This window comes from Ooceraea biroi, chromosome 6, assembly GCF_003672135.1.
Source record: "Ooceraea biroi isolate clonal line C1 chromosome 6, Obir_v5.4, whole genome shotgun sequence".
Lineage (NCBI taxonomy): Eukaryota > Metazoa > Arthropoda > Insecta > Hymenoptera > Formicidae > Ooceraea > Ooceraea biroi.
In genome coordinates, this window is record NC_039511.1 from 13,796,275 (window position 1) to 13,819,184 (window position 22,910).

The 22,910-nt window shown below is 38.0% G+C and overlaps 2 protein-coding genes across 5 annotated transcripts; one reads left to right on the plus strand and one right to left on the minus strand.

Annotated features, from left to right (window-relative positions):
- The first annotated feature begins 1,598 nt into the window (after positions 1 to 1,598).
- Positions 1,599 to 11,143, plus strand: LOC105276742 (hypothetical protein). Of its 4 annotated transcripts, none has more exons than XR_893451.3 (3): positions 1,599 to 1,712; positions 3,116 to 3,298; positions 10,374 to 10,553. XR_893451.3 is itself a non-coding variant. In XM_020030822.2 (2 exons), exon 2 carries the CDS (start codon positions 10,665 to 10,667, stop codon positions 11,034 to 11,036), a length of 372 nt encoding a protein of 123 aa, XP_019886381.1. In that variant the 5' UTR covers positions 1,607 to 1,712; positions 10,374 to 10,664; the 3' UTR covers positions 11,037 to 11,143. The 4 variants fall into 4 exon arrangements, 1 of the variants encoding a protein (XP_019886381.1); XR_003406602.1 differs by lacking the exon at positions 1,599 to 1,712 and adding an exon at positions 2,549 to 2,588; XR_002193084.2 differs by lacking the exons at positions 3,116 to 3,298; positions 10,374 to 10,553 and adding an exon at positions 1,891 to 1,931.
- On the minus strand, positions 2,816 to 20,194 carry LOC113562051 (neural Wiskott-Aldrich syndrome protein-like). The gene is made up of 3 exons (XM_026970062.1): positions 19,198 to 20,194; positions 8,607 to 8,609; positions 2,816 to 6,260 (listed from the first exon to the last, which is right to left on the minus strand). Exons 1-3 carry the CDS (start codon positions 19,388 to 19,390, stop codon positions 6,154 to 6,156), a joined length of 303 nt encoding a protein of 100 aa, XP_026825863.1. The 5' UTR covers positions 19,391 to 20,194; the 3' UTR covers positions 2,816 to 6,153.
- Between the last annotated feature and the right edge of the window lie 2,716 nt (positions 20,195 to 22,910).

Below are 22,910 nucleotides of genomic sequence, written 5' to 3' on the forward strand. Positions count from 1 at the left end.
CAGGCTAACCTCTTTTGAGAATCATTTAAGATCGAAAGTATACAGGGTGATTCGTATAAAGTGACCGATTTAATTATTAGTGAAATTTGAAGACATATGAAAAAAGAGTTTATACCGATATGTTCAGTACAAAGGGGGACACCATATATAACGGATACGATTATTTTATGAGTGGAGGCGTTGAGGACATTTCAACTTCTTTTTTTTAATGGGATGCTGTATTTTTTATTTTATAGGATAGTAGCCCTTTTTAATATAAATTTAATGATACATTACATAAAAACATTCAAGGTCAATCAAGGCCAAAAATACATGATAAAATAAAATTCAAATGTATGATCTGTATTTCTGTTCTTCACAATAAGTGTTCAAAGTTTTGACCTTGAACTCGACGACACAGATGAATTGTCTTGCTCGTGATATAATCCGTAATATTGAACGGGCACTATGTCCATGTCGATCTGGATATCGTTCATTTAATACTCTTGCAGTTTCAGCTGCATTTTTTCCACATTTACCAAAAGTTATCAAAATGTCTACAATTTGTGAATTATTGTAATTAGCCATTACGTTCAGTGCTACGACTAATCTCATATTAAGGCTGCGTTCGCTTTGGCATTCACAACGTTTGTAAGCATCACTTGTCCTTACAATCTTCGTAATAATAACATTATGATAGCAGTTTCCAAAGAAAACACAGCTCATAAACATAGACCTAGACATACTGAGAGTCAAAGCGAACGACAGACGGATATACAGATCATACATTTGAATTTTATTTTATCATGTATTTTTGGCCTTGATTGACCTTGAATGTTTTTATGTAATGTATCATTGAATTTATATTAAAAAGCGCTACTATCCTATAAAATAAAAAATACAGCATCCCATTAAAAAAAAGAAGTTGACTTTGAAATGTCCTCAACGCCTCCACTCATAAAATAATCGTATCCGTTATATATGGTGTCCCCCTTTGTACTGAACATATCGGTATAAACTCTTTTTTCATATGTCTTCAAATTTCACTAATAATTAAATCGGTCACTTTATACGAATCACCCTGTATACATAGATCGAATCTCTCGATGTGGGCTATTCATTATGCGGGCGTGAAACAAAATATAAAAGTCGTAGAAGACCATCAATTATCATTTTCGTGAGTGCTTGTACTCGAACCGGAAAGCGCGTTGCGAAATCAAAGCGTAGAGAGTTTTCGAGAGCACACCGTCAGCACCCCAAAACTCTCCAGCCAAATTTGATCTTCCTCTCTACTAATCGTCCGTAAAGTCTCGACGTGACTCCCGGAGACCTTCACCCCATTTAATCTTCACCAAGCTCGCTGAATTTCGAACGACTATATATCAACAGAACCTTCGGCTCTTTGTTCGTGAGACGCCGTTGCACTATGAGCGAAGTACCGCGCGAGTCGAAGGGCTTCGGTGGACCAGCGCGACGCGACTCGCGACAGGCGACAGGCGGCGCGCGATATCCAATCAGCGTACAGTTTTTATAAAAAAGCTGTACACTCATTGGATATCACGCGCCGCGCGTCGCCTGATATCCAATCAGCGTACAGTTTTTATAGAAAAGCTGTACACTCATTGGATATCACGCGCCGCGCGTCGCCTGTCGTGAGTTGCGTCGCGCTGGCTGCCGAAGCCCGAAGACGAGGAAAGGGATTGACTGCACCCTCGCAATTGTTCTGAGTGGAGGTGGGTGCTCTCACTTTGTATTTCATGAACTCGATAAACTCGACAGATTTCGTTCTCTCGCGGAAACAGATCTTGCTTCATTCTCTCGAATTTCGATCGGATCTTGTTCGATCAATGCAACGTGAATAAAATTATTTTTTCTTCGGAATAACTAACTTGTACTTATATACGTTTACAGAAATTATATATAGAGGAGAATCCCCTATTATGAGATATGCTCCTAATATGAGATAATGGGGTTTCTGCTAAACTAGTGAGCATCATCTGTTAGTTCCACCATGAACTTATTACTCTTGGTGTAAAATGTATTTAGTGAAAAATTCATTGTTCGTTATTGCGTTTAGCCTTTGCAAGAAAAGGTTTGTGAAATTGTGAACATGTCAAAGGAACTTGAGGTAAGTCTTTAAACCTTGTTTATTATATAATAAAGAAATGGTTGGCAATAAATTCAGTATGCAATGATAGAGTAGAATCGTAGTAACAGGAAAATACGCGATTTGTTGAATTGCTTAATTGTAGAGGTTAGATTTCATGATCGCGGAACCGCTAGGCGCGTGGCTCGTATAATGAGATATTCAGGGTACTCTTAATATGAGATAATTATTGCTCGAATATGAAGATTATGTAGTGTAATAAAAAGAAAGAAAATACTACTTAAGGTTAAAGAAAAGTTAATACGAATTTATGTTACGAAGTTTTGTGTATTTAATTTTTATAGAATCTGACTATGGAGGTTAGAGATACGAGGAAGCGTCGACAGTGGAATCGTGAAGATTTGGCGAAGGCTGTGGAAGCAGTATTTTTATAAAACTATCTAATATAGTTTTTTAATTGTAATACTGATGTATTTTGCACTTTTAACACCGATTTTTCGAGGTATCTTATATTAGGAGCACATTTTCTCGATCCTGCGTAAAGCTCTTTTTTCAAATTTTTTTAATTTTCAAAAAAAATAATATTAAAATTAGATTTTTCATTTCACCAACCTAAAGCTTATTAAATTCTCTTCAAGATAACGTATTACATTTTTAAATTCTGCCCATAGATTTCCTTACACATTCGGCAAAATCGACATGGTATCTCATAATCGGGGACTTTCCTCTACTAAAAGAAAAAATACATTCTTTGCCTTTTAGCTTCATTTTTTCAATGTATAAAAAAAAATATTATTACTTTAAAATAGTATTGTGAGATTACATAACGCTAGCTCTCTAAAATGTTAAATCATTCCATTAACGTTTTACAATTACCAGGATGAAATCTTTGTTTTATCGTCATGTATGCTTTCAGCAATTATCGAAAATCCGGATTGTTCGCGTAGCAATATCAATAAATTTCAGGACTGAGCATCAATTCAATATTCTTCTGCACGATATTTTATCTTTCCCACTTTCCCGTGATAGTAACCCAAATCCCACGAGGACGTCCAAAGTGATCGTCACGCGTACATTTTGGGGTCAGTAGATGAGGAGGAACAGAGGCAGCACGTGCCGCCGACTACACCGTTGTCAGGGTAACGACGACCTTGTCCCGCGCAATCAGCTCCGGAATCCTGGTACCCTCTCTTCCGGTATTTTTACCAATCGGTGAGAGTCTGCCATATGCCAATAATGTCTGCTTAATGCCGTCATAACGACGGAATAAACTCATTTCTATTCTAATAGCAATAGCGCTTAACAAATTAGCCTCGCTAATTCGTCGCATATCCATTTACTTGCTTCTTTGTTAGACACGTCCCTTATTCTTAGATGATCTTTTGCGATAAAAGTTGAGATAGAGATAGATTTCAGATGTAATTGTAGTAAATTTAAATATTACTGGAACTATGCAAACTACGTTACAAAAATAATCAAGTGAAAACTTTTATCTGGTATTTTAACAAAAAATTGTAGATGATAATGAAGTATTTTTTTAATATTACATCACATTAGATGTTATAATATGTTGAATTCTTTACCGAAAAGTATAATGACAGTTACGGATAAAAACTATAACATTATTACTAATAAATTATTGAAAAAAGTAATTGTAATGGTTGGAAGGAACATATTAACTTTCGTCAATTCTGGCGAATTGTATTACAAGTAAAACTTAAAGACGAATAACGATTACTCAGCATGTTTTCAAGTAAAAGGAACAAAGCAACACGAATTAGAGTTTCGGAACAGTCTTTGTTTCGAGACGCTTTAGGGATAGCGGCTGAAGTCAACCGACCCTTACTTCGCTTAGGGTCGAGAGAAATCGCAATCATGACTTGAGGGATTGTGTCATTCTGTCTGAAGAAGCGAAGAAGTTTGCAAATTGGAACGAATCGTTTCGTTTTTAAAATTTAATGCGTATCTACGTGTCAGGAAACTTTTAATATTTAATTATTATATATATATTAATATTTTTTTCTTTATTCTATTAATAATTAGGCAATGGATAAATGCCTCACAAGAAAGGACCTTATTTATCAGATTGTTATCTTTCCTTTTCATGAATTTTTACTGTTACAGTGTACTCATGAAAATTTTCGGGATTTTTGCTGAAAAACCATTTCCCTTTTCATTTTAAAAGGGATGTACGGGAGGTTTGAAATATCCTGTATATTATTAACTGATATATGTAATATTCGACTTTTATAAAAAACTAAATTACAGCAGTCTTTAAATTTTTAAGTTATTGTGAGAAAAGAAGAATAGAAACAAAGTACGGTTATTTCAAAATTAGAATTACAGGCGTTAATTATGATATACGATATCTGATAGGTCTGAAATTTCATCAATCGGAAGCAAGTACACCTACACCTAAGCTTTTGTTTGATGTCAGACCTTCCTACCGCAGCCGCGCGAAGTCACTACGGGGTTGCATCGTAAACTGCCCTATGAAAGCTGCGTATCACGCAAGGGCGAATGTTGCAAGGGCCGAAGGTAGTTTTACGGTGTATTCGTGTAGCCATAGCAACGTACCGTCTACCGTCCAATCAATAAAGTGCAACATTCAGACTGGCGTATGACGACGAGTACCGTCCATGAAGTACTAACGTAACTGAAGTACTAACGTGTTTCCGCTATCGTTCTCTACTTTATTATATTGCTACAATATACACGATTATCAGCATGGTATTAAGACATGGTATGTTTGAAAAGTAACATGGCGCCATAATCTTACGTATTAATATCATAAAAATCTAATTTTTCAATTTGAAAATAAATCTGAAATCTATAGGTGAATAATTGAACAATTTTTGTTAAGTAACCCATGCCCAGTGATTCTTTTCTGAGCGCCTTCTTGCTGCTGGGAGTCAATTGTTAATCTTGTTGAACACTGCTTTATTTTTATAAGATTAGATTAGAATAAGAAAGTAAATTCTAAATTTGTAATTTATTTATGTTATATAACAAATATTCGAAATGATGACCTCTAACTTCATCACATTTACAAGGCATTGCATTTATCGCCTCAAAAAGGTATCGTCGGATATGAGTTACTTAACAAAGATTGTTTTATTTAATATGATCCATTTTTTAGTTTGTCGTTTGAAACAAACTATATATTTATAAAAATATCTAATATTTTTTCACAATCTCCACGCTATTATATATTTTTAACAAACAAAAGCAAGAAATTAATTAAAATTTTATAAATAGAATTTAAAATCCTAATATTGACAGCTGCACCTATTCCTTGCAATTTTTGGATACGAGTGCAAAAGGACGACGGACGACGTCTCACTATGGAGTTTATACTGCTTTCTTTCAGGATGATTGCAAGCGCGATAGCTCTCGATCGGTCGAGACAGAGGGTGGAAAGTAGAAACGCAGCCATCGGGTGGGCGTTGCAAGGGTAGTTTAGTGGCGGTCGCTATGGAAACCCCGAAGAGCCGACGTTCAGTGCACCCTCGTCGTGGACCTTGAATGAGAATCGAAGGGCATGCCATAGACGCGAACATAGCGAATTCGCAAACGTCTACTTTTTTCTTCAAATTCATCATTTATTGCAAATGTCAAGAATGAAAACCGGACAATCCGTTTCTTTGTATAATTACAATTCTTATAATTAGAAGATTCATAAAGAGCATAATGTATTTTTAAATAATTGTTTAAATACTGTTAAAAAAACTGTTTTTAATAATTTTAAGAAAAATAGTCTTAAACTTCTTAAACTTCTTTGGGTGAAAAATTATTAACTGACTCTCATTATATATAACAGAAATTAATCGAAAAAATGATTTTTCTACAAAATATTAAATATTATACAAATATTATACAAAATATTAATTGATCTAAAGATGATCTCGAAAAAGCTGCAGGCTAAACGTATTCTTCTTTTCCGTATTACACCGTGCGAATACCGTAGTTCTCTATTTCGCGGTTCAGAGGAGTCCAGAGGTCTTTTGCCTCCTCCGAGGGATCGACGTCCCGGTCACCGACATCGAGTGCAGTAACCAAGGAGTAGGTTATCCGCGGACCTTCACCGCACGACACGAGGTCGAAGACCCTACGATATCTTTGTGAAGTGATCGATTCATTTTAACCCTTTCGATTCTTCTAATAGCAAACGTCGCTATTGCGATATTGAAAACTGTCAGTTTAATACTCTGACTAGTTGTTACAAAACAGAATCAATTAATAATGAAAACTTTGATCTTTTGCAAAACATTCGGACACCTGCACTGGATTAATGCAAAACATATAAAGAGCAATCTAAAAAATATTTATAATATTTATAGGTAGCTGAAATATTATTAATAAAACATATTTTTAGTATTAAGTTTGCCATTGTTGGTGACATAAAATTACTTTAATATTGCGATAAAATTCCAAATCATGGACAAACTTCCAAATGAACAAAGCTCAAAATAATCAGCGAATTAATTCGTCCTCCACTAGCGTGGTTTCGCAAAATTGCACGTGAAAGTAAAGAGCGAGTAAAGGGCGTCTCGTGTCCCTAGATGGGGTCTCTGTCCTTAACGGTGTAGGTCGAGGACCTTCAACGACTCGTGCAATCTTCTGCAGCTCTTCGTCTCCTTCTTCCCCTTTTTCTCCTCCTTTCGCGTTCATACTTTTTGCGACTATTTGGTCGATAGACTGTTACCGGACTAGATGCCAACACGAACGAACGGGCACAGAGACAAACAAGTTTTTTCTAGATTACATTTCAAAGATAACGAAAATTTCGATTCTTATTGCATCAATTTTAGTAATCTCTATTCAAGTTCGATACCGAAAATACTTGGACAAAGACGTAAAACACAGAAATACAAGATATAAAACTCGGTTAGGGGGAGCGGATTTTTTATTAAGAAACCCATACAGACTTTTTTATTAGATTCAAGCTAAGCAAGTTCGATTACGTTTCAAATGTTTTAGAACACTTTCTATCCTTTTTTTTTCAAATAAAAAGGAGTTATTTTAGAGTATTTGGAGTAACCGCAGTTTCGATGAACCGAGGATAGCTTGACACATAAAATAAAATCAAATGAAATATGACAAAAAACAAAGATAATAAAAAACACTAAAAATATTCGATCTGCATAAGTCGTACCGTCGATCGAGCATCATCAAAGCCGTCGACGTATTATACCGTCACAAAGAGCTTAGCAATTTAAATAGTGACTACCGACTGATGTAAATTACGCCGTGTAGTCGGTCTCTATATGTATTAATGGGTCAGTGGCATCGCGCGCGAACCTTGCTCGAGCGTTGCACTTTTGCAGCGCTGTATCTCCCCCATATGCCGTCCTCGCTCTCAACATTTCTTTTGTCGTCCCTTTCATCTATCTTTTTCTCCGTGTGTTCTCCCTTCCTCTTATTCTCCTTGTTTCCTACGTATCAAGAATTGTTATTTGCAAATCCATTTGAAAATTCCACCAACAAACATAACAACGTGGATAATAATAATAATATTAACAATATTTCGAATGCATCGAACGCAGTTTTTAATGATTGAAAATATCGATTTTTGTGAATCCTTGTAAAACAGCAAATTGATATAATTATCAGTCTGAAAAAATAAGTTTGACAGAAAATCTTTTCATTGAACATCAAACATATTGAGTTTCTCGCCATCCATGAATAGAGATATAAGATCGGGATGGTTATGGAACCGTATTGTGTCGCAAAATAGATCTTTAACCCCTTTCCTATTTCCTCTATTTTTCGGTAAAAAGGTAGTATAGGGAAGTCCGCAAAGGTTTTTGTCGGTTTTATCCCGAAGCGGATGTACGAGTACTTTAATATGTGGCGCAGCTGCTGCTAAAGATTCACCTTAGGTAAACTTTAGGTTGTACCCTTTCGAACGTATTATTTCGTAAATTCGGAAACCCCTTTCACATTATACCTCCATCATTGTGCACATAAATGCATTTTGTGCTTTCAACCGCTTCCTGGATCAAATAAATAGCACTGTGCGCAAGATGAAGGAAATCTGCTCTAGTTTCACTAGTTCTCGAGCCTAGAATTTTGGTTTTTAATAAGTAAATAATATTAATAATATCAATTAATATCAAATAAAATTCAACAACATTCAGTTTTTTATCAACAATTAAAAAACAGGTTTATTTACTACAGCGAAAGAAATTTATCTTATCGTAAAAAGCTATCTTTTTTGTATTTTTGTATATTTGGCATTCAAAAAAGCTCTAATTTTATGTTAAACGAATTTATGATTTATTACAGATTGATTAGGGCAGTGCACTCTACGAATATCGTTGTTATAATTTCAACTGTGTTTGCTTCTAAATAAAGTACTTTTGTATTCGTTATCCAATTCTAGTTTCAGATCCAGTTCAGCAGTTTTGCGCAAATATTTAAAATTTCAAGCCAACTATATTGGCTGAAATTTTTTTGCAGTAGTTTCATAGCTGTAAATTTACTTATTTTTCGACCTATTTTGCACATTATTTTAAACTCGCTGTTACTGAGCATGAGATTTGCTCCATGATTTATAGAGAAGAAATACGATCAAAATTGAGATAAATATGTCATTTATTTTAGTCACGTTTAACCTAAAATTCAAAGTCAGAAGATATTGAAAGAAAGCTTTGGAAAAGTTTAACGAAAAAACCAAGAAACATATAAATATATTTTGTATAAATTAAGTTTTATTAATTTATAAAAATTTTTATAACATTAATTTATTATATAATTGAAAACTATTGTCTACACATTTTCGTTATCTCTTTATATCAATGAAGTAACGATTCTGATTAGTTTCTCTTTTCTCTCTATAATGGTATTCCGTTATCCTCAAATTTTTAATTTGATCCTAATCACATTATTGCATGCGAAAATCGGTCTTTAATTTAGAAGAGGCCATTTTTTGCGGAGGAAGATATTCTGGCGGTCTACGGGAAGAAAAGAGAAAGGTATTCGACAAGGGTCGATTCGCCCCTTTCTTTAGTCGGTAGAAGTGGTTACGCGAACGTGGCCAAGGTCGGGACCGATAAACACAACCGTCTCCTTGGTAACCATCCCCTGAGATCGTGCAACCTTGAACATCTCGCGGGATCTCCAAATTTTTGCTTGAGGCAGCAACGTGCACGAGTTGCATTCAGAAGTAAACCACGAACCAATTGTGTACCCAATAGTCTTAAATTCTTTCTTTAACTGTCATGAAGAATTTAAAATTTAAATATTAAGAAATCTGTAATTTCAGAATCGAGATAATGGAATTAGAGATAAGATATAGATAGAGTTCTCTGCTATTGAAAATACCGTAAACTCAGAAATGAAAAAGTTCTAACACTTCGAAATTTTAGCCTTTAGTGACCTTGAATGATTTTGACCCGTAGATCAATGTGCGCATCTTCAAACGCTCTACTAGATAGTACGTAAAAAACCATATCATACCATTTAAAAAAACGAAGTTGACCTTCATATGACCTCTACGCGTCCACCTAATAAAAAACTATTTAGAACAAATTATGTGTCCCTCGAAACCATGCAAGTTTGGTCTGACACATTGTTTTCTCTCACCAATAACAGCCGAGATTTTCAGGTGGCCTGTTTTAGGTGCCTCACCCTGTATTTAATTTCATATATTGATATTTTTTATATAAATTTGCATATAAATTGTAACGTTAATACTGCATCATGCATGTCTTAATACCTGATGCCTTTCGATGATTTCTCGATCACCCTGTACACAGATAAAGCCAAGTGAGCGCGTAAGAAGAGTCGGGTTCGTTTACCCGTAGTTATCGCAACAGGACTCTTTCGGATATAATCGCGTTCTTGTCTCATGTAATTCTTTCTGCATGCTTGATATTCAGTGTTCAGCTTGACGGTAAGCGGTTGATCGTAACTAATATAACACATTAATCAATTTTCATTCAGCGACTTTTGAAGTTTTCTTCAGATTGTGCAATAAAAAGCAAAACAGAATACAACGTAATGCAAACGTAACAATAACGCAAACATATTAAATATCAGTATTAAATGTTAGTACAACATCGTAACTTTAAAACGTGCTAACATGTTTTTAAGATATCTTCAATATATTCCGCATATATTTTTCCGAAAAACAACATTTTTTAGATCTAAGGGTTGCGAAAGTAAACTTAACGCGTATAACGTTTCTATGATTATAACTGTATCTTTTGAGAAAATGTTTTGTTTATAAATTTAATATATATCCAATTTGAATTGTTTAGCTAAATTCAAGTATTTATTCTAGTGGACACACACGTTTGGAAAACAAGAGAAGAAGACAAAGATTGTAGGACTCGAAAACGGAGTTTTGCGGTCGATACACAGGCCGTGTTATTTCCTCAAAAAGGATTCGACGATGATCGAGGTACAAGGATAGCAGAGAGAGAAGTAGTGCGAGAGAAAAGAGGGGAGGGTGTCGCAGGAAGGAAGAAGAGGGTACAGACGGAGAAGTGGACAGAGAGAGGAAGAAATAGTCGCCGAGAGACAGGGAAAAGAGAGAGAAGTCGGGTCCGTGACCGAGCAGGATCAATGCACGATGCGGACCTTGAGACTCCCTCCACCCTTCACCCACCCTTTGTCTAATTCTCATCCAGCGACGATCCCACCGCCCGGTCCGCACGATTTGCAGCCCTTGCATAGGCGGCACAACGACGACGACAAGAGCGAGAAGAGAACAAGACAGGCTTGGAGGACGGGTGAGGAGAGGGAAAGACAGGCTTGGAAGGAGAGACGCAGATTGCATCCTCTGCACGGCACTGCTCTGTCAGCCACACCAACAACACACAACCGCACTATCACATCGCCGTCAGTTGCTGATATGCAGGCCGATGCACCACTGTGGCCTCTCACGGCGGCCAATGCTCTTTGCGATTTGTTGCGGCTTTCAAAATCGTATTATAATTCTTAACTGACGCGATATCGACTTCGTGTGGGTCGCGTGATCACATGTCCAATTTATGTCGAATCGGCTTCATTTGTTATACAGGGTGTCCCGGGTTTTAACCAACAAACTGCGGGAGCATATTCTACTAGTGGAAATAAGAAAAAATTCTTATATCGAGTTTGCTTAGAAATGCTTTATTACAAAGTTATAAACCAATATTGAAAAGAAATATGAGATATGTAACAACGGAACATAGTGTAGAATTTGAAAGGTCGAAGATGTTTATGTTACGTGTATTCACGTGTATTCATGTTCACTATGTTGAAACGATTCAGTATGATCGTTACTTTCACAACAGTAGCCGTTAGATTTCAATCGTCGTGTCAACTAGCAATTACTATCAGAATGCCAAAAGTGTTTTCAAATGAGGAATACACCGATATTCATTTCGTGTACGGATTCTGTGACGGAAATGCACGAGCTGCCGTACGAGAGTATCAACGTAGATTTCCTAACAGGAGAGTACCAGATAGATTTAAAGCAACGAATTACTAATTCAGTTACCGAGATGCAACAAAATTTTCAGGAATGTCGTACCGTAACAAATTCTGTACTACGTCGATGTCTAGCTTGTATCGATGTGCAAGGACAACATTTTGAAATGCGTCACTAAATCATTGCGTAGATAATTTATATTTTTGTGAAAAAATCCGTTGTTACTTATCTCATATTCCTTTTCAATATTGGTTTATAACTTTGTAATAAAGCATTTCTAAGCAAACTCGATATAAGAATTTTTTCTTATTTCCACTAGTAGAATATGCTCCCGCAGTTTGTCGGTTAAAACCCGGGACACCCTGTATATTCTCGCCGTTGCTGTACAAGAGAATAAAGAGAATAAATAATTCCATTTCTACTTACTTTATCAATTTTTTATGATAACTAATGATTCTAATGTAGCTTGCACACTATAGGATTAATGAAAATGTGTAAGGTATGTGCCGTATACTATTTGGGAAGCATTATTCCGAAAAGTACTGAGATCGCGTTCTTCAAAATACATATGTGCACGGACCAGGAAGTTACATCAAGGCAGCTGCATTCTGTCGGATCAGACCAACCCTTTTCAAAATCGGTGACCGATTCTTCATATTCCGCGACCTTTCAAACCGGATGTTTGCGCAAATTCTCGTCAGGATGACGAAATATATTTTGTGCATCGATTCAGCACCTGGAGTGACATCAAATACGAGCCGCATTCTTAGGATCTCTCTCTATTGAGAAATTTGCATCTGTTCGAACCCTTTCTGTAACTGTGAGTTAGGTAAAAGTTTGACAAAACTCAAACTCCTACGAAAAAATTGTTTCCTACGAAAATATTATAGCATCTGATGACTGAAGAATATGTTTGGATCAGCTGTCTCACAAATATTAATCGAACGCATTTGCCTGTTTGCCAAATGCGTAACTTAATTTTAAGAATTTATGCAATTTATGAATTGATAAACTTATTATTTATACACACACACACACACATATATATATAACACACATATAACAAACATATATGTAACAAACATATTCACTCTCACACACGCTTGTGCGCACAGACACAAAACGAATGTACGACATTATAAAAAATTGAGAATTATTTCAGCATTTTTGACGTTAAATACAGTTAAAGAATTTTTATTTAACAGATTTATTTATACGCGTCTTAGCCTTTATAAAATCGTTGGATATCGATAAGACATCTCGCGCTCATGCGTGATGAGTGCACGAAAGGGTAAACGCATGGCAATAAATGAGACGATAAGAAGGGCGTAGCAAGTAAATAAAAAGAATCATTTTTTACATCCTTCGATGGTTTTTTTCTTATCGCTTTAGGGAATCTTTTCCGGAAATACACGTGACGAAACGCAGCTGCATTTCCTCATGTGATTCAACGCGTGCCTTTCCCTCCTTTCTCCTAATTTGGTACGACCGACCGGTACTAACAGATTGATACCGAAAAACATACAAGATTCTTTTTTGATAATTAATAAAAAACTTATTACAATTATTTACAAGTATTTAATATAAGATCTATAATATCACTTTCTGTTGATATCGCATAAATAAATTTATATAAGTCATGCGCTGCCCTGAATGTGAGGATGTATTTACGGGACTCTGGATGCATCTGCCGGGATGGGTAAGATGAGAATGCGATACGTGCGATATAATGCGAAACCTGTTTTATACAAAAGATTTTACATAACAGATATAACGAGCCACGCGGTAAACTCCCACTTTTATTTGAAATCGCTGAAAAAAGGACAAAAATTTATAGAAATTCTATTTCTACTTATGTGATGAAAATGTAATAAGAATAAAAAGACAACGTCCTATACTTTGCAATCTTTACGCAGAAATAAAATTCAGATGTTAAACACTATTCAGAATAAGTCCTTTTTCAAAGTCCTCAAGAAGTCATCTATAGATTCCAAAAATCAATATAGGATGCAGAAAAATCGGCCGGCAAACTCTTTTAGGAACTTTATATCGACCGAATGTCCGTTGGTGATTGAAGATCTTTCGTTGAAAAATCCAAAATTTCCATTAGAGAAATATCTACTGTCGTTAATATTTTTACCTATTTCGAAAAGAATTTTAAGAAAATCCTATTTCAAGTACATGGAAAAATTGACAAATGAAATGATCGATGAATTTCGATTTGCAAATAAGCGAAAGATATTCACATTATTTTTAATGCTCTTTAAACTATTTCAATATATTGATAAGTAACTATTCAAGTGTTTAAATATAAACAAGTAATTGAAACATAAAATAAAATATATTATTTAGGAATATCATGAGAAGTTAATTTAAATATGTACTTTCTTTTTGGTTATTACCTACAGCGAGCTCCTAGTTACCTCGTGAGCGTACTTGCGCGACGAGTTAACGCGAAAAGGGACAGTGCACGGCGGGTGCATTGCACCCCCGCCTATCCGACAAGGGTTGGATCGATTGCGGGCGTTGGCGCCGAGGTCACCGGCTCGCCTTCGTCGGAGTAATGACCCTCACCCAGTGCAGTGCAATGGCATTAACGAACGACATCTTTTCTGGGAAATGCGGGGGTAGTTGTCGTAGAGAGGTGCCTCGACGCTATGCAATCGTCGTCGAGTCTCGAATGCGGCGACGCGATGAGGAAGGGGTAAAACGTTATCGCGCGGCATCGTCGCGCTACTACGAAACGCGCGGTGGTTGGCGTTTCCAACCACCTCCCTCTACGCCGTCGCTGATGTTGATGAACTCTCGCGCAGGATCACTAGGGACCTTAAACTTGGGGGGAGGTCGATCGTCGAACCCAACCTTCGCAGTGACCGCGATTGCGATACGTTCCCGTGGATCTCCAAGGATATTCAAATGAACAGTCATCACGACTGGATAAAAAATTGATTGGATGAAAAATTAGAAGAAATTTCACTCAGCTGTAATTTGAATCTCTAACCGTTATTTTAAAAAATCCGCAAAGTAAACATTATTGTGTAATATTGTGCTTATTTGCACTCTTCTAGTTTGATGTAATAATCTAGCAATACAAGTCTCAAGGTAGAGCAAATATTTTACGTCCTCTGATTCTCTATCGGCGATGGAGGAAAAACTGAGAGTAACTAATATATAATACAAGAATACTTATCAAAATTATATATGTATCAGGGTCATTTGATAAATTCTTAGAAAACATACACGTGTATATATACACATCGTCTATCACTATCATAACTATGTCAGTTTAATATTAGTGCCGCCATCTCATATTTTCTAAGGACTTATCAAATGACTCTCATACATATTCAATCCTTTCCAAGTAGCACTGAACTTTTGCTCACTGCGATAAAAGTCTTGACTATCACAAGGAGTCTATATCTCGCGCATAGTCTTACGCGCATTCTTTCGTGGAAACACGTCCCCAACTGAAGGAGAAATCAAAAAGTTAAGATATACTTTAGGAATAAGTATATATAAATTGTTGGTAGGTTTAGTGTTAATATCTCAAAATTTTATGTGATTTGCAAAATGAGACAGGATTTTCTTGTTCAATTTAATCAGTTCTATCTGCATTAAAGTTGACAGATACTTGTATCTTGCGTCAGATACTTCGTACTCTCATTTGACATTAAAGAAAATGAGTTAAATATTATATTAGGTTAATCGGAAAGTCTGTGCCGATTCTTTAGCAGAAATTAGTTAAACAAAATCTGTACGAACTTTCTAGCCAACCAAATATTTTACTCGTCTATTGTTTGATCTCTTCATTCTCAATGAGATAGTACAAGATATAAAAATATTATATTGCATATAATTCTAATCAACGAAAAGGGTAAAATCCTCGAATCTGTTTAAAAATTGTTATTTTCAAGACAAGATCCCTGGAAATAGCCAACGCAATGAGTGAAAAATTTTGATAGAAAAGCTGATTAGCTAGATTTCTAGTTAAAACGCATTTTTTATCAAAGTTTTATTAAAAACTCATTATAAAATTCGGTATTTTACAATTTGACATTAATTATAAATTTTGATAGAAAACAATGTTTCCAAATTTATTTACGAATATATTTTATAGAAGTCACACTACATTGAATTTGTCACGAGCGATTCATATAAAATAAAGCTAATATAGTGTACTAAAAGCATTGTATACCGCTTTTCCAAGTTTATCATGAAATTTCTGACAGGAAGGAAGTTTATCAATTTATCAACTCATTTCCAAGGAAGAACAGATCTCCTAAGACCCAAAAGATAGGGACCTCAGGCCCCAACTGTGTTTGCTCTTCTTATCATAACGCATACCACACGCGAGCACTTGACGCGCACATGTTGTACACGCATGCTTGCAACACACACACACACACACATGTACTCACAGACAGACCTTGGCTGAAGGGTGTCTGCGTCCATGGTACACGTTGCGTAATACGAGGTGCGCACCCTCCGAATTTAATATCTAATTCGACCAATTTTTTTCTTTTGTTCATAACGTTTTTGTCATATATTATTAGATGCTAATTATTAAATACTGATTACAAAATATTGGCTCATTACAGATAGTTTTTACGTTAATAGTTAGATTAATTTAAATAAGATTAATAATCTATTTAATTACAATGTAATTAAGGCTCATCATTCAACTAAAATTAATATAGATTATAATATAAAAATAGCGTGACTTGCGAGATCAACAATAACAAATTATGACTTTTTAACATGTTTCTCTGACTTTTCACCGTCAGATGAAAAGATCACTACAGATTATCTTACATGTTTTATTTTAGACACTGATAAAACAGACTTTATTTCTCCTTTATGAAAATGCAATAAGAAATAGTTTTATTTCATTTATCTCACGTATTTGTAATATCGCTTTCTATGAAAAAATCGCTAAAAGTTTTCAGATTCTGAATGAAAGTAAAATATTCCAGAAGAATTTTTTGTATTTTCCAAGAACATTTCTGTCCAATGAAACTGTTCAGTGGAAAAATTTCTACGGACCATCAGCAGCTCTGTCGAAATGTATGATGACACATCGAACCGTCACGTCATTGGGCCTTGGCCTCCAGTTAGGAGATAGTACGGAATGTCGATAAGCGCTGCAGACGATTTTAAAACACAAATTGACCTACTCGGGATCAACAACGGCGGCTGCATTCTCTCGTTTACCTGAAATTTCTTAACAGCCTCCATTTGGATGATATCATTGTTTATGGAATAATTTTAATCATTGTGAAATAATTTTAATCATTCACACTATTAAATATCTAGTTTGTGCTTTTTGTGATCTATAAATCATAAAGATCCACTACATTAGTTTTACATACAACGGTCCATGAAATATACAGGGTGTCCCGGGTTTTAACCGACAAACTGCGGGAGCATATTCTACTAGTGGAAATAAGAAAAAATTCTTATATCGAGTTTGCTTAGAAATGCTTTATTACAAAGTTATAAACCAATATTGAAAAGGAATATGAGATAAGTAACGACGGAACATAGTGTAGAATTTGGAAGGTCGAAGATGTTTATGTTACGTGTATTCACGTGTATTCATGTTCACTATGTTGAAACGATTCAGTATGATCGTTACTTTCACAACAGTAGCCGTTAGATTTCAATCGTCGTGTCAACTAGCAATTACTATCAGAATGCCAAAAGTGTTTTCAAATGAGGAATACACCGATATTCATTTCGTGTACGGATTCTGTGACGGAAATGCACGAGCTGCCGTACGAGAGTATCAACGTAGATTTCCTAACAGGAGAGTACCAGATAGATTTAAAGCAACGAATTACTAATTCAGTTACCGAGATGCAACAAAATTTTCAGGAACGTCGTACCGTAACAAATTCTGTACTACGTCGATGTCTAGCTTGTATCGATGTGCAAGGACAACATTTTGAAATGCGTCACTAAATCATTGCGTAGATAATTTATATTTTTGTGAAAAAATCCGTTGTTACTTATCTCATATTCCTTTTCAATATTGGTTTATAACTTTGTAATAAAGCATTTCTAAGCAAACTCGATATAAGAATTTTTTCTTATTTCCACTAGTAGAATATGCTCCCGCAGTTTGTCGGTTAAAACCCGGGACACCCTGTATATTACAATATATAGTGTGCTGTGAATCACATGGGCACTAGTTTCGATGATGAAAAGTGATCCTTCTCAAGAAAAATGTTTCTCCATTTTCACGATCAGTATTCAGTCGATCGCAAAATCATTTCTCGTTATCACGTACGTTGTCACTGCGATAACGAGTGGCTCCCGTTTAAGATTGCCTGGCATTTGCGACCTCTTAATAACAAGTAGCACGTTTCATAAAAAATGAAACTAATGTATCCTTCTGTTCAGACTTTCCATTTCTCGATCGCTCTAGCGTACAGTCTCTCAATTTTTGATTAGATTATATTTTTCTATGTACAGATAAAAATGTTGACTTCCTGCGTCAACAATGCGTATTGCTAGGCTTTCGAAATACTTTTCGACATTTCTCACGGTCAAGGTCGCGCTCTGCGTCACCGTCAAATTTATATTTAGAAAGGTAGTTTAAAGCGCAGACTGCCTTTGTTTCGCCATATTAACATAGATCGTAGATGTTGAACGCCGCTGGCGTCCTTGAACTTTGCCAAATTCTGGTTCTCTCGGATTACGGATGCAGATTTCTTTCACAAATGGAATCAGTTACCGACAATGATCCAGAATATAAAAGAACTACGCGCACGTCGTAATTCTCTCAGTCTAGAGACAGCCTTGATCGTTTACCATTTTATTTACACAAGTCACAGATCGATGTATTTCGGAATTAATTATAGTAGAAAGTTATATATATATTTATATCTTTGCAACTGTAATTTGTGCATTCACGAAATTGTTTTCAATGTTCAATTCGATCATAATCGTTTTTTCGTCGGCATCAAACTGCTAATTGCTTCTTCGCTTCATCTACTTTACTTTACGATTGTGACGACCAGTCAACAGAGCGCTTAGTAGGACTTATCGTTAATGAGAATCTTACAAACATAAATATATATATATATATATATATATATGTGTGTGTATATTATATATACATACAATCGTATTATCATCCGGAATATAAAACAGTTTTGTGAAGTCTGACGAAAGAAGATCCGCCAAAGAATCGTTTGCTACATATGGTCAGTTCGGATTTCTTCCAAACTGGTCTTTTTTTAAACCACTTTTTATGGGCCGTTGATCTCGCTGCTTGTGCGATGAAACGATGCATAAGCCGCGCTTGCGTAAGCCATTACTCGTAAACAAAGTGCGGACGTGATCGGAAAATGCGCGTATCAATGATTAATAAAACTCATATTACAATATTAAATTACGAGAGAATATTTTCGTTATTTGTGCAAGGTATTTAATAATGATAAATCTATACCTGCACATTTTAAATAACACATACATACGTGTATATATTATTCAAATATATACGTTTATTTGCAAGACAAGCTCACAAAATGATATTCAAGTAAAGCCCAAACAAAGCTTAAAAAGCGCATTTTTTGGATTCAGTGAATTCTAGATTTGCCTGTTTATCTGCCCATATATTTATAGAATACATCTTCCAAAATAAAATGCATTAAAAAGAGAGCAACGGAGAGGATAAAATTCTCACCGAGATCAGGAATGGAACTAGTAGGTTCTTCGTGATGGCCCTTATTCTCATTGGAGGTTCTCGCTCTGGGAGGCGGTGGTGGTGGCGGCGGTCTCATGCTGGAAGTCGAACTGACCACGACTGTAGCGGGTGGTGGCGGCGGCGGACCGCCGTTTCTTCCGTGATTGCCGCGTATTTGGGACTGCGGTGACATCAACACCGTTTCGCCCCGCGCGTGCCCTTGCGGCGGCCGGGGGCACCAGCCATGCAGCACCCTTATGGCGCTGCGTACTTCCGCCTGCAGTTCGGCGGCCCTGTCTCTAGCTGTGTGAGCCACCTTCGTTACGGGGGACCCGCGCTGTCGCGGGTTACACGATGGTCATGCGAAAGACGTTTTCCAGAATTAAATATCCCTCGCGCGTCCACTTCACTCGCACGAACGTACGCGTTATTCACCAGAGTCACGTGGCACGCACTTGGAACGGTTTACTGAGTCTTGCGAGAGCTTTCCGCTTTGCTTTTAATTCGTTCGCACCGAGACAACGGGGTTGGCGAGCATCTTCGATTCGGTTTCAACTTTCCCCGACAGATCCTCGTTAATCGAGGATCCAATTTGGAAAACGCTCTAGGTCAGTTGCGTTCTATACGATTGCGCTTCTATTTGAATTTTTCGAGCGACGCTTCGTCGATCTGAAGAATATTATAGATCGCGCCAATTATTAGAGAACACTTTGGTCCAGTCGGCCGATCCTCGCGAGTGGAACCTGTCATCGTTCCCTTGACGTTAATCGGAATCGATCTCACTGGACCGGCGAAGTTGCGTGGTAGCTCCGTCTCTCTCTATCTCTCTTTCTCTCTCTGGTACGCACTCTCACCGGTTGTTCGAGTGTCACGGTCAATGTCTCACAGTGGCGCGCGGCAGGTGTCCGCGGAAGTTCTCGCTCGCGATACCGATCGCCCTTGCGCGCGCGCGGGTCACCGCGGCACGCAGGAGACGCGCGAGACGCGAGACGAGCGGAGGAGCGAGCGGAGCGTACGCGCGTTCTCGAGCGTTCCGTTCGCGCGAACGAACGTTTCTTAGCAGTTCGCTGAAAACAACAGTCCCCGGCACGCGCGTCGTTCCTCGCGAGTCAACGTCGGTCTTCCTCCCTCTCCATCCCCCTCGCCACCTACGCACCCACCACTTTCTCGTTCCCTCCCGGCGCGCCACTCTGCCCCACTCGCGCTCACCCGTCTCACCCTCGTGCGCGCTGGTGCGAGCGAGACGAGCCCGCCTCTGCGTCCACGTTCCACCGCCGGCACAAAGGCGGAACGTCAACCCCTTGGCGGCGAGCCCCCGTTACCACGCCGTCAAAACGAGGCGCCCAAGTTCGCGAGCCGCGCGTCGCTCCGCCAAAATGCCACCCTCGCGAGGAACCGGGGGAGCAGCGCCGGAGACGCGGAAAGAACGCGCGTACGCGCCCACGATGCGGCGATGGCTACGTGCGCGCGATCGCTGACGGCGGGCCGACGACACCGAGAACCGTCATCGGAACCGGCGAAAGTGAGAGTGTGCCGGTCGCGGCGGATTCAGTGGTGCATGAGTGCGACGAGCGCTGTCATCTCTTTCCCCCTCGCGCATCGCTCTCCCTCCCTTCCGATCCGGTCTCCTCTCTCTCGCTCGCCCCCGTTCTCTCTTTCTCACCCTCGCGGGCAGCCTATAGCCGCCGGCAAGCAACGCGTGCGGCGTGCACGCTCTCGACCTATAGCGTCCGACGTGCCGGTGCGCTATCCGCGCGCGCGTATATAAAGCGGCTGCTTGCGATACGACCCCGCAAACCAAGCCAGCGCAGCGCCGGAGCCTCCCTCCGACTTCGCCCTCCGTCCACCTCCTAGCCACGCTCCGCCGTGCTCCGGCCTCTCGAGTCCCGTCTTCCTCCCGTACGCGCGAAAACGCCGCTTCCGCTCCTACGATCCCTCGCCACGTCGGATCAGTTCTCTCCGCGCGCAAAACAATCGATTGCACATAACTCTAGTCAATACTCACGTTGTTACTCGTACGATCACCGATAAAAATATAATAATGAGAGATTGCACGATTTATCACAATAGCTATGTTTTTAGATTTTCCCCAGGGATACTTCCGAAACGTTTTTCAGTTTTTATCTTTCGATTACCAATGTTTTAGCAATGGGCTAAGGATTTGTTGCGCAGTGGAGGGCCACGCTGCGTATTAAGCCGTTCCTGCGCCGGTAACAGGCAGGGGTGGTTCGGTGCGCGCCGCAGTTGCGCGTCTGCTATCACATGGCCTTGTCCTTGAATGAGGCTTGTGAACCCGACTGCCGACCGCTTTTATCGATCAGCCCCCGCATCCCGCTTCGACGCGCTCCCTATGACCATCCATCTCGGTGCAATGGCGTATCTAGAAAAGAATGCTCCCAAGATCGCCTCTGCAACTACTTTTAGTTTTATTGATCTGAGGAAAACTCACGTTTATTGTGTTGTCTACCATTAGATATTTAATTAAGTAAATCCACGCGCCCCGCGCACATACACATGCTACATTGCACTTCACTACACTACACTATGCTACGCTATCTATATTATACTACACTGTATTGCATGCTACGCCGTATGCGCGCACGTACGCACGCGCGCACGGACACACACATACAACTTGTATATTTTTATTTTTTTTATTTGTACTGTATGCATTTATATTGTATACAATGTATGATATACAATTTGGGTCTATATGCGCATGTATTTCTCATTAAAAAAAAATTTCAGAATTCTAACTTCCGGTCTGAAATTTTTTTTTAATGAGACATGGTATTTTTTTATTACGGATTCGGATTCTACGCGAGAAAACATGCAACTTTTGTCTGAAACATTTTTCCGAAAAATGTCATCTTATGTCCTTAAAATGTCCTCAAAACTCATCTTGAAGATCATTTTAAGGACATAAGATGACATTTTTCGGAAAAATGTTTCAGACAAAAGTTACTTACTTTTCGATGGAGAATAAGAATCTGCAATAAAAAGTTGGGGTTTCAATTTAAGAAATTGAAGGTGATCTTCGCGTGACCTTCAAACGACTGTTCAAGGTCAAACCAATGGTATCATCTTATGTCCCCCTCGAAATCGTGACATGTCTGTCTGAAACATTTTTTCGTATCTCTTTTAGTTTTTTAAAAAATCGACTGTATAAATTAAAATGGGCCACCCTGTATATATCTTATAATTTTCTTAGCTCACAAGAATATTTATTAATTTATTAACTTATGAATTAGATATAGATTTGAAGTGTTTAGCGGTTAATGTTAAAATAAATACTTACGAAAAAATAATAATTTATATTAATAAATAATGTAAAGATAATACAAAAACCGCAAGCAAGTAAATTTGCATGCATAATATGTGGATATAAATTGTGTTAAGAATTAAAACGAGATCCGTTTTTTAGCCGCCGCAAAACTCCGCATAAAGGATTCGCGCTAAAACCAAACGTGTCACGAAAGACCCACTAAGCGTTAAATGTGCCTAATGTTCAATTCCACTTTTCGCCACCGTGAACTAAACCGGACCTATATCTACATCCGTCGTGTTTCTCTATTATTAGGACAAGTCGTAAGTTCTAAGACGAGTTCCCCTCGAGTCGCGCTGCAGAAGAACGGGACATATTAAGTATAATAGTGTGTGAGTATTAAACCCTTCTGAGTTTCGAGCTGGAATTCCTTCGGATAGAATTGCCG

What these genes read in the sequence shown, in the direction of transcription:
- LOC105276742 (XM_020030822.2), top strand. Translation starts at nt 10,665, where the DNA reads ATGCGGACCTTGAGACTCCCTCCACCCTTCACCCACCCTTTGTCTAAT.
- LOC113562051 (XM_026970062.1), bottom strand. Translation starts at nt 19,390, where the DNA reads ATGTCACCGCAGTCCCAAATACGCGGCAATCACGGAAGAAACGGCGGT.